The following is a 15793-nucleotide window of genomic DNA, read 5'->3' on the forward strand; positions in this document are numbered from 1 at the left end:
TGCTACATGCTACGTGCTACATCCTACATGCTACGTGCTACATGCTAAAGCATTTTAGCGCTCACACACCAGCAACGCTACGTGCTAAACATGATTAAAGTCTGGTTGATACATGCATTAACAGCTCGGTCTACAGTCTACAATACACAAAGTACAATATGTAGTTCGATGCTACACACTGTACTATGTGTACTGTAGACTCAGTTGTATTCTGGAGCCTTCAAGGCTGTTTGATGTGACGTACCATCGACACAGAGGCTGTGTGGAGGAGGTTCACAGCAACACAGAGGCTTCTGTAGTGATTGCATTTGAAGTATGTATCAGGCTTAATGGCATTTGGTACGTACTTGTATCAGTACTCGGTATCAGCAAGTAGCTAAAACTCGTACTTGTACTTTGATCAAAATGGTATCGGTACATTCCTGGTTCAGTCTGTCTGTAGTGATATGGACTTTGCACATATTCATATTGTGCATTCCTCGTGCTGAAGGCTTTAATGTTTGATTGACATGTCAGCCTCCACGACTGTTGTGGCATTTGTTTAGTTTCTTTTAGTGAAAACCGCTGAGATTCCAGCCTGCATATCTTCTACTGTGTTTGTGGACTCCAGCCCCCCCCACCCCTCCATGTGTCCTGTGGTTTGAGAAAGGTCTTTGAAGTGAGGACATGGATCCTCCTCAGATAAGCCTCATTTGTGCAGAACATCCCCCAGATACTACTACTACTAATAATAATACTACTAATAATGATAATAATAGTAAATAAATTTTATTTATAGGTGCTTGTCAGAACACTCAAGGTCACCTCACAAAAGTTGAAAACATCAAAACCAATACAGGACTGTACAAAACACAGGTCATATGTTGTGATGGAGATTAAAAAATGTCAACCTCTTTGTTAAACTGAAACCATTTCTGCTGGTACAGGCACGTTGGTCTGTATGAAGAGGAAGCTGCGTAAGCTTCCGCCTTACCTCTCTACCTCAGATATCCACATGAATATTTGATTCAACAAGCCAGGAATCGCCCCGCCATCCCTCCATGGTCTGATGCTCACATGCACGTCGAGGACACAGCAATCAGCTGCAAACACTTTGTCCTGTTTTAGCTTAGCTACCTGGACCAACACGTCGTGTTTCTGAACTGTGGTCATATCTGGATTCACTTGATGACTTTCTTCAGCAAAGTTCCAAAAGACACTAACAGACCGGTTTGCTGATCAATGCCCATCACAGAAACCGATCACCTGTGGCTCGTAGTTTGCAGCCTGCAGCAGCCCCGTGTGCAGTGTCGTGTCTCCCTCCCCCCCTCCTTCACACTGTGCAGGCGCGCTGCGGCAGAGCCAGCAAACATGTCTGCCGTGTGGATCGTTCATACGGTCTGAGAGAGATGTAAACACATGCAACGAAAAGGTACCTTGCAGGGGAAGCACGTTGGTTAACGTTACCTCTGAATAGAATTCTATATTTTCTCTCGAAGAAGTAAAAACATGTTTTTGTCTAAATGTGATTTTATGGTTCTTTTTTTTTCCCGATCAGCCAGTAGCTTCATCATAACTAAATCGAAACATTAACATTCAATGCACGTGATTGGCAGCAGTGATCTGCAGTGATGGGCACTCATGGCTGATCCGTGGAGCTTCGTGAGGAGGAGGAGGAGGCCCAAAGGTCGGGGCAGGACTCCACCTCGGGCTGCTGCGATGTGTCGTTAGGATAAAATTCTCTATGAACATTACGGAGCTGAAAAAAATCTACTGTCCGCTGAAAGAGGACTTGTGTGTTTCTAGGGGCAGTTAAAGGAAATGAGTGATTCCACTGTGTGAAAACACTGAGAGCAAATCTGGAGCAAACAAGTCACGATGTTCTGGTGCAGTTCTCAGTCAGCATAGAAAAGATCTTCAAATGGTGTTTAGGTTTACTAATCTGGCCTGCTTGTTTCTATTTACACCATATTTATAGGATTTATCAAACAATGGATGAAATCGCAGCTTTGTAGAAATGCTGTTGATTGTCATCATTTTTCTTTCAAAGTAATATTTAATCTTTAAATGTAGAAAGAAATGATTCATATGAAAATCACTGGAAAGAGTTTTTATTTTGTGTCCCTCCAACCCCGAAGAGAAGGAAAACCATATTCATGTTTTATCTTCTGTAACCTGTCAAGATATTTAATTTATTCATTCAAAAGATGAAATTATTGTTTGCGCATGTAAATGAAATATTTGAAGTGACAGTTCATCCTTTTTAAATGTCACAGCAAAACATCTGCAGCTCTTATTGTGTATAAAACATGAAACAGGTAATTTCCTGACTTTAACATGTTGTCATCCGTCTCCAGTTACGAAGAGACTTGGACACACGAGTCTGAGTGATTTCTGAGAGCTACACTTTCCTGCAGCTCATCACTACAGGCTTGGCATCCAGTCGCTGTAATAACACTCTCGACACCAATAAATTGGTTCCTAGTGGTGAGAAATGACCTGATTCCTGTGTCCCAGACCACAAACTGGCAGCTCAGATTAAGAACAGAAGCCACCAAGCCCCTCTCTTCCTAAATAACAGCTCTTTTATCCTGATCCATCCACGTCTGTTCACTTGTGAATCATGACTAACTGGCAGCTGTCATCACACTGCCGCCCAAACGAGACTCCACATAAAATTAATCTCTGGACATAAATCCACTGTTATCAAAATGCTCTGCTATCACCACGCGGGATGTAGTGGCACAATACAAGATGCTGAAACAGTCATTAGTTGGAAAACCACTGAGCTCACCCACAGTTTAGGGCCCGTTTACACAGTGATTTCAAGTAGAAATGCGAAACTTCCGTTGTGTTCTGGAGTCTGTTCACACAGCAATGGTGCTTGGAGACGCTGAAAATGCAACTTTCTGACTCCGTTGCTTCTCCTGGGACTTGGTAGCTTTATTTTGACAGTCACTGTAATAACAATCTAACTTGGTCGTCTGTCCGCTAGAATGTCCGTGTTCTCCCACAATCTGCTCTGAGCAGATTGTTCTCTGCTGGGTGTGGTTTTATTACAAAAACAACCAACAGCACCCACTAGTGGCCCATTTTGAAAACTACATGGTTTTCAGCTGGGCCTCGTGTCAGAAGCACACAGCTTCATACAAAGCTCAGAGGACATGGTCCCAGAACAACGGAGCATAAACCCAGAACTCCACGTCCCAACCAGGGGCTCCGCCCAACAGGTTGCTGACGTCCGATCGCCTCGCGGAAGACCATCCGGTAATCACACCTCGGTCCAAGACCCACCTTGGATTCAAAACTCACGGCACTCATTGGCCAATAACAGACCGGAACCGCTTGCATTTCCCAAGGGGCTGGCTGTTGAGCAGAGCTCCACTCATGCAGCAGATCTGAAAGGGAGACGAAATCCACGGGTGAATCCCCGACAAACAAGGCGGCGGTCAAACTGACTGCTCTGAGGGCCCGTGATAGTTTGGTGATTAGTCTCTGATTGCAGGGTCGTGTCCTGCGATTATTAATTCATGAATAACAAAGTCATCTTAATTAATAATTTAGATTACTTATAATTACTTTCAGTGGCATATTGCCTTAAGTAATCTATTACGACCTGCAATAATAAATAAATAAATATCAATTTATTTCAATAAATTATTTCAATTATGAATAAATTACTTTCAGTGATTTATTACTTTCAGTGATCTATTACAGATATATGCTACTATTAACTAAATATAAATGCCAAAACAGCGTTTCTCCCATTCTTGTGTGAACGGCTCTTTGAAATTTTGCCATGCAAACGTGAAACTTTCCTGAAAGAAAAATGCAAAAACAATGCGCTTTCACTTGAGCCGTTGCCATGGAAACAGGGCCTTGAACTTCTGGAAATATGAGAGCGATCAGGAAGTAATTATGAAGAGTCAATAGGTGTTCCTCTCATGCTTGTCTGTGTCACATTCTCAATTTGAAATAACCTGTTTCAGAACTGAAACTGATGAATACCCCGACACAACTCACCTCAGGCATCACAAGTCATTCAAACAAGAGTCTGGTGTCAAATTACAATCCCTTGTAACTGTTTGAAGACATGCTGGCCAATCGCGACAAAAGCTCATTTTCAGACTGGAAGCTGGGTTTTGTTAAGTCAGGATCTTTTGCTCCGATGTGATAAATTTACAGAACATAAAATAAAACACGAAATTATGACGAATAATAGCACATATACTGTAGATATATGGTGTTCAGAAGAAACTCATTTTCTCCAGTGTCGCTTGTAAAAAGACCTGACACACTAAATGAAACCACAGAGCCTTCGATTGCCGCCCACCGACTTTCTGATTCTGCTAAAGGTTTAAAAGAAAATTCTTCTGTTACAAATTTGTTATTGCTCCAAATGTGTTGGCAGGACTTTCTTTTTTTTATCAACACCATTTGAAACCTGCACAAGTAACTATGGACTACTGCCAGATTATTAAAGGTTGTGTTTATGGAAAACACTGGATTAGCAATATCAGAATAGTCATGAAAAATCCTCTCTAACAAACGATTACTATAAGTACTGGCACTGCGGACGTCGGATCCTGGGGCTTGTTGATCCTCGTGGAAAGACTGAAGGATTACCAGAAGTAACGTTTGAACATAATGGAGTCTGTCTATAGTTAGCAATAGAAGTGAAAGGAAATGGATGAACACATAAATGACTGTAAACATCGTGTAAATGGGGCTTTAGTCTCCCAGGGGTCGCAGGTGAATTTTATATACTATTACTCGACGAGCCCATGATGCACAGGATGGAACCACCCGGTGTTTTAAGTACCAGTAGTAGCTGACTACATACTTTAAACTCACTGTATCACACACACACACACACACACACACACACACACACACACACACACACACACACACACACACACACACACACACACACAGATTTCCATTAGATTAGATGAGTCCTGCAGTGGGTCCGCCATCAGTCATTAATATTACTCAGGACAATGGGCTGTGTGTGTGTGTGTGTGTGTGTGTGTGTGTGTGTGTGTGTGTGTGTGTGTGTGTGTGTGTGTGTGTGTGTGTGTGTGTGTGTGTGTGTGTGTGTGTGTGTGTGTGTGTGTGTGTGTGTGTGTGTGTGTGTGTGTGTGTGTGTGTGTGTGTGTGTGTGTGTGTGTGTGTGTGTGTGTGTGTGTGTGTGTGTGTGTGTGTGTGTGTGTGTGTGTGTGTGTCTTGTTCCGTCCATGGAGATGCTGTTCTTGTTACATGTCAACTGAAGATTGAAGCACAGAGAACAGAAGCAACGCAGCCTCAGCCTCGGTGGTCTGAGTTTCCTGTCTGATAAGTGCAGTGACAGGCGAGGCAGCACACACACGAACACCCAGCCTGACTCATGGTCTTCCTGGAGCGATGGCGTGCCCACTGAGATGTGAAGGACTTCTACACCAACGCCGTTTATGTCTCTCTGTTTCTGTCTCTCTCTGCCTTTCTGCCTCGCTGAATCTATGTCATGAATTTCCTAACGGAGTGTGTGTGTGTGTGTGTGTGTGTGTGTGTGTGTGTGTGTGTGTGTGTGTGTGTGTGTGTGTGTGTGTGTGTGTGTGTGTGTGTGTGTGTGTGTGTGTGTGTGTGTGTGTGTGTGTGTGTGTGTGTGTGTGTGTGTGTGTGTGTGTGTGGTTAAAGCTGCTAATTTCTCCATTGTCACACATCGTGTACAATCAGGCTGTGTCAGTGTTCATGTACAGTGTCTCAATCCTGGGTTAGAGTTTTGGTTTCATCAGATCCCATGACCTGCCCAGTGGGATTTTATTCCAGCTGCACCAGGAGTGAAAACAACACCATGAGTTTTATTCACACGGCCAAAAACACAGATTGTCTGTCAGTATATGAGTATATATCAGTCCGTTTACTGACAGTTACACTTTTGTCTCATTTGTTTGCTGGTGATGTCAGTCATCCTCAGACTGTGACCCACCTAGCTTCACTTAGCTTCACTTAGCTTCTCTTGGCTTATCTTAGCTTCTCTTAGCTTCTCTTCGCTTCTCTTCGCTTCAATTAGCTTATCTTAACTTCTCTTGGCTTCTCTTAGCTTCACTTTGCTTCTCCTGGCTTCACTTAGCTTATCTTAGCTTCTCTTAACTTCTCTTAACTTCTCTTAGCTTCTCTTAGCTTCACTTAGCTTCTCTTAGCATTCCTTAGCATGGTGGTCGTTGTTGCTGTTTTTGTTGTCATTGTCATTATAGGACAGAAGGATATTCCAGAAAGCGGGTTTCCGTTTCACAAAGAGAGCTGAATAAAACTCTGAAATCTTGGTGGAGTTCTGAACTCAGAACTGAAATTCAACCACCACATTAAGACAATAACAAAATCAGCTTCTTACCATCTGAAGAATATTGAAGAAAGGATTTCTGACCAACAAGATTCTGAGAAGCTTGTTCATGCATTTATCTTCAGTAGGTTGATTATTGTAACGGTGTGTTTAAAGGCCTCAGGAAAGAATCTGTCAGACAACTACAGCTCATCCAGAACGCTGCAGCCAGAGTCCTCACCAACACAAAGAGGGTGGAGCACATTACACCAACACAAAGAGGGTGGAGCACATTACACCAACACAAAGAGGGTGGAGCACATTACACTAACACAAAGAGGGTGGAGCACATTACACCAACACAAAGAGGGTGGAGCACATTACCCCCGTGCTCCAATCCCTGCACTGGCTGCCTGTGCGCCAGAGGATTGACTTCAAAATCTTCCTTCTGCTCTATAAAGCTTTGAATGGTCTCGGGCCTAAATCCATCTCAGGTTGACTTGTAGAAGATCAAACCTCCAGACCTCTGAGGTCCTCAGGAAGAGGTTTACTCACTGTTCCTCCAGTCAGAAACAAACAAGGTGAAGCAGCTTTTAGTTCCTACCTCCTCACCTGTGGAAAAAACGTCCTGAACACCTGAAGACTGCTGACACCATCACCTCTTTTAAATCAGGACTTAAAATATTCCTATATCCACAGGCTTTTGAATAAAGAATAGACTTTACTTACTGATTAAACTTATCTTAATAAATATCTTACCTTATTTATTATACTTCCCTTCATTATTTGTTTTAACGCGTTTCTTTCATTTCTTCTAAAGATTCTTTATTCTGTATTTCTCTCATTTCTTTTATTTCTTTGTAAACCACTGTGAATCGCCTTGAGTTTGAATAGTACTCTATAAATACTTTTGCCTTGCCTTGCCTTGCCTTGAATCAGTCACCACGGTAACAGACTCGCTGGCAGGTTTTGTAGAGGAAACCCTGAGGTTCTACTGGTTCCTCGCACCTGAAGCAGCTACCAGAAATAGATTGTCCCTTATTTCCAAACCTGACAGACGTCGACACAGAAATGAGTTGAGAAAACTTGTTGCAAGAGTTTTCCAGCCCAGATGAGTTTTTATTTATTTTACTTGCACTGTATGAATTCCCCGTGCGGGAAATTCCTTCTCGGGTTGACCCGTGCCTCTCGTCAGAGCACATTTTTTGCACAGCATTACGTTGTTTTTGCGAACTGGTCGTTTTCTTTATAAAATGAGTAAAGCAACAGTGTGTGGTTAGGGAATTCACCCTCGCACTGAAACTGCTGCTGCAGCGCCGGAACTTTTACGGCAAAATAACTGGGTTTCCGTTCTGTTGCCATAGTGACTCGTGGTATCGGGGCTCCTTCGATGATGGCTTTTTATTCTGGTTGTGACTCAAGGTTCACGTACTGAGAGTTGATTGATCTAAATTCAGATCAGCTGTTCTGGAACCGGGAAACTCAGAGATTCCCACCTCAGTGAGTCAACTCAGAGTTTGTTGAACCTGCTTTCTGGAATACCCCCAGGTTGCCTTTCCCTGTTCTCACTGAGCTGTTGCTGCAGTTTGACGCTGTTGCCGACCTGTGGATTAAGTTTATAATTTTGTTGTGCTGTTGTTTGAAGACTTTTACTTTGGTCGTAATTTAAGTCCGAGTCACCTGTATGAACGATTTCCTTTGAAATGTGACAAGAACACAATTCAAACATGTTCGCCAATGAAATGGATCCTGATCTGCAGGACCAGACATGGAAAGAGGCTAAATCTCATCACATCTGAGGAGCAGAGATATACAAGTCAGTTTCACAGAGGATTTTAATGGAGGATTGATGACTGCTGGATTCACAGGAGCAATTTGTGCCGTAGCCCACAGAGATGCAGGCAATTCTTCAGAAAATGTGTCTCCACACAGTTAATTGACCTGTCAGCCACACAGAGATACTGCGGTGGTGAGAACAGGTATCATTTGATGTGTGAAAACATTGTGAGCAGCTCAAGAAGTACGAAATAAAAACCTCTACAGAGGAGATTTTAGAGTTTGCACTGAGGTCATGGTATTTTGGTTTTAAAACCCTCTGCAGTGTTTTTTCTGATGTCCTCTTTCCTCATAATCCCAAATGAGACTGACTTCCCACAAGTGGCGGGTTTAATCCCAGAGTTATTGATTCATGCTGTCACCCACAGCTGTGAAAGCACCCTGACCCCCAGGAAGCACAAAGTCCCAGCAAGCCAGGAAGAGTCCCACGTGGAGGAGGTATTGATCATTTGTGTCCTTGACAGAGGACTTTGGTGTGAAGCCTGTGATATGATGATGGTGCTGTAATTCCATGCCGGGCTGTTCCGCTCCTCGAAGGCTTTGATCTCCACACAGCCAAAGAAAACTGTCGTCCTCTGTTTGTGTCTGAAAGCTTTACTGCACTTTACTGGATCTTTAAAGGCCAAAAGCAGGCGTCCAGCTCTGGAAAGTGAGCGCAGTCACATCACAGGTGGCAGGCCTTGTTTACGAGTCGGAGAGGAAAACCTCCGTTGCGTTTTGGCCGCTGCAGTCACTGAAAACAGAACTCTACACGGTGCAGCTCTGTCCAAGTGCTCGTCTGCAACTTTACTGAAACAGTTCACTGTTTCTCGGCACACATTCGAGTAAGCATCAACAGGGATCATGGAGGGTTCCCGACTGAATTTTAACTAAATGAACATTTCCCATAGTTTACTGCACCATCATTTGCATAGGTGGAGGACATGTCTTCATACAGAACCTGAGTGGACGTGAAGAACAGAGAAAAGGAGCTGACAGCTTCACATCCTGCAGTTCTCTGTGTGAGTGCAGACTGCAGCGTTTTCAACGTTTCTTGTATTCTCATGTGTACCGCGATCAATATTATATTTCGCTGTTTGCATGCAGAACTCAGAAAATCGTTGTCTCTCATATTCTCATATTCACATTCGTCTATAAAAACCGGTTTGAAAAGTCATTTTAAAATGATTATTGGCAACAAAGCAAGGCCCTCAATGACTTAATTAAAGTGTTTTTCTTTCTTAATGCTGTGACATTTTGCACTGAGACCTGTTTACGGAGGCGTTAAGTGGCAGCTGATATGCAGACTGGTCAGTCCCGGTCAAAGAGCGCAGCCTCGTCTTTGATGCCCGCTCCATCTCCATTCTGCTGCAGGCGTATTCTTAATAAGCTGCTGCACTTCAAAGCAGCAAATTTGCCTTTGCCACACGTATGCAATTTCTTCCTAAATCAAAGCTTTCAGCATAAAAAACGGTTGTTTATTCTCACAGAATGACGGTGGAGGGATCACAGTGAGAGGGAAATGTCCTCCAGCTCTCACCGCCGCTGCAGTTACGCGGCTCTTTGCTGCAATCGCTCACTGTGTCTGGATAATCAGGTGCTGGTATTCAGTTTGTTCAGGCACGTCCAGACAAAATGCAGCGACGGTTGTGAGGTGAAGATCATGGAAGACTGCTTCTGTCCACCATGTCTTCATGTTCTGCCATACAAGGCGCTCACACACCAGAATCGAACCGCGAGCCTGGGGACCGGATCATAACCCGTTTTACCACTTTACACTGTTTACGTGACAACGTTCCATGTCGTGACTATGCCTCGTTGGATTCAGAAAAGTTCCACCTTGGGAGCCGGTTTGAAGAAGTGACGGAGCGTCGCTGTAAACAGGCCGAGGCAGAAAACACAACGATGTCTAGCTGAACCAACACATCACATAAACTTCATATGTTAGTTTTTTATGTTGTGTTTAAATCCCGGCTTCATAGCGAAGATTTAAACATTAGACATTGTACGATTTCCTTGAAGCAATTTTTTAGCAGATTTGGCATTTTGGGTTATTTTTATATACCCAAAATAATTTTAATTTTGTTTTGAGCAATTGTTACTGATTCACTCGTTTCACCTTCTAAACCAGATTTTACCTACTTTTACTGTCGCTGTTTTTTTTTTTTTTTTTTAACAATTTTGAGTTCTTTTACTTATTTTGGCTTTCTGTTGTTTTCTGTTTTAGTTGTTTTGATTTTTTTCCACAAACTTTAGCTGTTTGGGTTTTTTTTTTTTTTTTTTTTTTTACCTTTTCTTGTTGGTTGTTTTTTTAAGCTGTTTTTTAGCAAATCTTGGCAGTTTTACATTTTTCACATTTTACCCAAGTGTTTAGCAGTTTAACCTGGTGTGTGTTTAACTTTTCTGTATTTGTGTTTAATTTGCTTTATTTGTGCTTTTTTTTCTATCCATCTATCTATTTTAGCCTTTGTATTGGTTTTACTTTTCTCAAAGTGTTTGCAGTGGTTATAGCTTCTTTATAGTATATTTATGGTGGTTGTATCTTCTAACCTCATTCTACAGTAGTTTGTGTGCACCTCTCAGAGCTCCAGGTAAATGATTGAAAGTAAATGAGTGAAACTCTTTTTGTCTCTATTTTCTCTGAGACTCAACATTTTTCAGGTGAAGTGAAAGACACAGTGGGAGGATCAACTATTCAATCTTTCTTTACTTTAAATGTGACATGAGACCTTCAACTGGGAGATGAGTCCTTTATCAAAACGGTCTGGTTTACAAATAACGTTCACATAATGGAAGACATGTATTTACGGATTATTTAATGAAAGTATTTCTTGTGAAAGAGCGTCATGTGGGAACAGACGTCTGGTCTAAACATCCCAAAGTATCATTACTTGAAGCTCAGAGACCAAACCCAAATGTTGGCTGAATGAGTGTAAAGTTTAGACGCAGGCCAGACAGGGATTCAAGTGAAAACGCAACGTTTTTGTGTTTTTCATTTCTGAAAAGTGTTGTGCTTATACAGCACCGTTGAGAAAACAATGTCTGTCTCCATGGAAACGACGTAGTTAGCATGCCAGGCCACAAGTTGGTGCTGTTTGTTTTTGTAATGAAAACACACACACACATGCAGCAGAGAACAATCCGCCACAACAAGCGTTCAATAAGCTCCAGGTAAGACCAGGTTGATCAGTTTTAGCTTTGTTAGCTCGTTTAGTCATTTCAGCTCTGACGGCAGTTTTAAAGTTCTTTTAGTCCATTTCAGGGATTTCTCTTCCAGCTGTTTAAGACATTAACTTAAGTTCTCTTTCAGCATGACTGTTGATTGTGTGGTAACAGGTTTGCATGTTTCCTCTAACTTGTTAATCGACTGAACAATTTTTTTTTTTTAGAGCCGTTTTTAGCTCAAACTAGATAAGAGATAAAACAACATTAAAAATCAGATAGAAATGTAGACCGACACATAAAGCTGTGGAGCCTCTAAAGAGGAAGGGAAACTAAACAAAACTCTCAGGCCTCATTTACACAAACTTGTTTCAAATCATAATGCATCGTTTTTGTTTCGGAAAAGTTTTTTGTTTACATGACATGACATTTACAAAATTATTTATTTTTCCACGGAATTGGTAGAAACACTGAAAACAAGGTAGATTGCATGTTGGGCCACTAGCTGGCACTGTTGTCTGTTTTTGTATTGAAACCACACACACGCATCCAGCAGAGAACAATCTGCTCTAAACATTAACAAAGGGAGAACACAGACATTCTAGTGGACAGACGACCAAGTTGGATTGTTATTAACAATGACTATCAAAATAAAAGTACCAAGTCCCAGTAGAATGTGGACTGGGAGTCAAGACATGATGGAGGGAACTTTGTTTTGATGTGCAGAACAACGAGTTACTACGACCGTGATGTACTTCCGCTGTCCACTCGGGACAGAGCCTCACCGTTTCCAGAAAGAGTTCTTTTCGCCTGTTTCCACGGAGACGGAACCCGAACGCCTTCAAAAAGTTCCACCTTGGGAGCCGCTCTCAGAGAGTTTCTTTTTCAGTGACTGAGCACTGTTGTCGTGTAAACAAACACTCAGAACACAACCGAGGTTTTGTGTCTTTACTTGAAATCATCGCTGTGTACTTTCCCTTTGGTTGGTTTTCACAACCTTCAATGTCCCAAACTTTATTCTCTGGTTTTCTTCAACCTCACTGAAAAGTGCCTCAATTTCACTTTCAGAACGGTTCTGGAATGCAATGAAAAATAAATATTTATACAGACACAAGTTGTCACCATATCTGGTTAATTTGAGGCGTTTCTGAAGGCAAATGATCTGAGAAGTTCACCAGCATGGTGACTAAGAACAAGAGGGATTTACTGATGTGTGTACGACTACTAGGTACTATGGCTGCGGTGAGCAGGACCAGTAGCAGCATTTCCTCCACCTACACAGAGATCGCTATCTCTCCCCAGCGTTTCATAAAGTTGCATTTTCTCCCATTTACACTATGACAGAGTCAGAGCGCTGCCCCAAGGTGTTAAACGGACCCTCAGAACACGACAACAGTTTTGCGTTTCAGTTGAAAACGTTGTGGTGTAAACAGGGTCGTATCAGAGTATTGTTCTAGTAAAAGTAGTCAGTGACAGTAGTATGTTCTTGAAGAGCTCTGGATCAGCCGGGATCTAACAAAAACGTGCGCCAGGGGAAACATTAGAGGTGTGTTTGTCGGTTCAACTTGTTTCATCGCTGACCGTCAGCCGCTGCTCATGGCTGTGCTCTCACCTCAGTAGCCGCCGTGAGCAGAACGGAGGAGGCTTCAGCTCCGGGCGTCCTGGACTCAGGCTGTCTGATTGGGGGTGTTGAGTTTGGCTGGTGTCTGGCTCGGCGCCGGACTGCGACCTTATTAACAGAGAACCGGGCTTCAGCGTGACTCCATCAGGCAAATCAAGCCAGCCTCGACCCAGAACCCCATTAGTATGCTAATAAAGTCCCTCCTCTAATGACTGATTAGCAATTCACTGGGTTCTGTCCTCCTCCACTTGTACACACAAATAAGTGAACAGCTTCCCTCGCATGCACGCGCAGTGTTAATGGTGTGACACTTATTTTTATGTTTCTCATTGCCGACAATTTATTTATAGCCTCACCTTACTGGCTGTCTTGTCCACACCTACGCATCGAGCAGCTCTCATTATTGAAGACTGGATGTGGGACTGTTTTCTCTCTCCTGCACTGTGAGCACCCGTCACTGACCTATCTCTACAAAACAAACTCATTTTCTCTTCATGAATTCAATAGAGAGATTGCTTTGCAAGATGGATGCTATAAAGAGCTAAACAGCATCTCAGTCAGCTCACAGCGCCAGTCTGACCCCTTCAATAGCATCAATAACACCAACCCTAATTCCAAGTTTTCTTTTCTTTTATTTATTTTTCTTCTACTTCAAACACATTGATTTAAAGGGTAAAATGGTCAATTATCCAACCTGCTAACAGGAACCGTGATGAAAAGATTATCAGTTTGATCTTAATGTTATGGCTGATCTGTGTGTAATGGAGGAGAAAACCTGTTTCCATTCTCTTTACACATCTTCATATTCAGTGTTGGTTGTTTTTAAGTAGGGATTTCAAACACGTGGAGTCCGCGCTTACTTCTTTAATTCTTAACAAATATTTTAATACATAACTCTTATCAACATGATAGATAATCCAGTAAGCTCCAGTAAGACACAACAATCAAACCTGAAATGAAGAATTCAAAGTCGTGGCCCAGTTGAGATCAAATGAAGCTTTATGTGAGTTTGGCATGTCTGTTCTAAGTACCTTTCTGTCAAGGTTTATTTTTTACATTAGCGTTTTTAAAAGCTTCTATATCTCAGATCGGTGCTGATGAGTTGTTGTGTTTATTGACATTATCAGAGGTGAAACCACCTGATGTTTGAGTCCTGTGGCTCTATTCGTCTTCTGCAGCAGTGATCCACTGAGCTTGACATGTTAAAAATCTGTCTGACCCTGATTTTCTCTGTCCTCCTCAGTGCTCAGCGGCCTCTGCTCCAATGACTGCCCCGACAACGTCAAGGTGAGAGATCCTGTAACATGAAGGCATGAGTCTGCACTCAGCACATCCGACACACCACTGCATCAAATCCACACTAAACTGCCAAAAATGAGGGAGTAGATTTCACTGTGTGATAAGACTTTGGGCTTGAGGGGCCTGGAACTTCTTTTGAATGCAGCTGGAATCTAATAGAAAATAATGGAAGAGACATGCATGAATTAGGTTTGCTTTAATGCGATACCACCTGACTCAGTATCTACCTGCTTTTATGACTGTAATCTGGAGCCGGTACTCTTCTCTTCCCTGTGTGTGTCGTCACCTTTCAGCGGAGAAAATCCTCAGGTTCCGGTTCAGGTGGACGACAGGTGGCTTTGTTTCCAGCTCCCGGCCTTGGAAGTCTCTTTTGGGTTTTCCTACATGTTGCTGTTGGAGACGTTTAGCAGAGCCTCCATGTTTGCTGAGTTGAATTGTTGGTTTTCTAACAGACGTGTGTTCTTCCTGTTGGAGGTCTCCAAGGCTCCATGTCTGCACTGTTGTTCTGGGATCAGGCTGTGTTTATCGGTTTTAGACACACCGCCAGCTTCCACAAGGTCATCCACTGTATTCCAGAGCGGTTTCCGCCTGGCCTGCAGCTACACTACGGTTCCATTCACTAAGAAACAAAGCAGTAACTAAAACAGCAGCCGTGCATCCAGAAGACGAGGAAGCATGAACAGGTGAAGCCTCAGTGAGGCAAATTGTAGATCATGGTCCTATGTGGACTCGTGGTGTGGAGGTGTGTCAGATTTTATTGCTGTTTGAGTGGACAAACACTGTGGCTACATTCGAGCCGAAGCTGAGCGCAGTTTGAGTGTTTTGTTGTATTGCAGTTGTGCACCTTCAGCTGGCCTCCGTGGCCTCGTGGAAGTGATTCATTGTGCCGAGCTGCTTCCTCCACCACTGCCTCGTATGATCATATGATGCCTTTTGTCACAGTTACAATGGAAAGAGAAACACAGTGCAGACAATAGTTCAAGTCTCACACTGAGCTGTACGATCTTCTGTAGACTTTATCGCACAGTTTCTGAAGCTGCGACTTATCACCAACACATCAAACCATCATTCTGTTAATATCTCCCGCAACCTGCAGCCACATGTGGAGCGACATCCCTTCTCTGGTGACTCCGCAGTAGAAAAACCTGTTTTCTGTGTAGGTTGTTGAGTGTAAATGTGCTGAGCAGGATTACTATTGCAACAACACATCATCAGTAGGGTAAAACTAACCTGTCTCACGACGGGCTAACCCCAGCTCACGTTCCCTATTAGTGGGTGAACAATCCAACGCTCGGTGAATCCTGCTTCACAATGAGAGGAAGAGCCCACATCGAAGTGTGTGAACGGTGACCTGTCCTCATCTTAACGCCAGGGTTAGGAGTAACGTGTTACAAATGCAACGCAATTACAGTGACTTACTCGTATTTGCAGTAACGTCATAATATAACACATGATTAATAATCTTTGAGTAATATAATACTCATTACAATTGAAGTAACGCGCGTCAGTTTTTACATGAAAAGGTGTTTTTTTAATTTGAAAAACACTAAGACATTCTGACAAGAGAAAGAAAGTCCAGTTCGACTTATTTCCTGCTGCTAGAATTCAATAAG

At 42.7% G+C, this 15793-nt stretch overlaps 1 protein-coding gene across 1 annotated transcript in view; it reads left to right on the forward strand.

The window, feature by feature from the left end:
• itfg1 (integrin alpha FG-GAP repeat containing 1) overlaps window positions 1-15793 on the forward strand; it is a 213321-nt gene that overhangs the window by 149024 nt on the left and 48504 nt on the right. The window contains exon 13 of the mRNA XM_080458012.1: window positions 14125-14168. Within this exon, the coding sequence (XP_080314138.1) occupies window positions 14125-14168 (44 nt within the window). The remainder of the gene's footprint in view (window positions 1-14124; window positions 14169-15793) is intronic.

The sequence above is a fragment of the Lipophrys pholis genome (genome assembly GCF_963383615.2).
Source record: "Lipophrys pholis genome assembly, chromosome: 2".
Lineage (NCBI taxonomy): Eukaryota > Metazoa > Chordata > Actinopteri > Blenniiformes > Blenniidae > Lipophrys > Lipophrys pholis.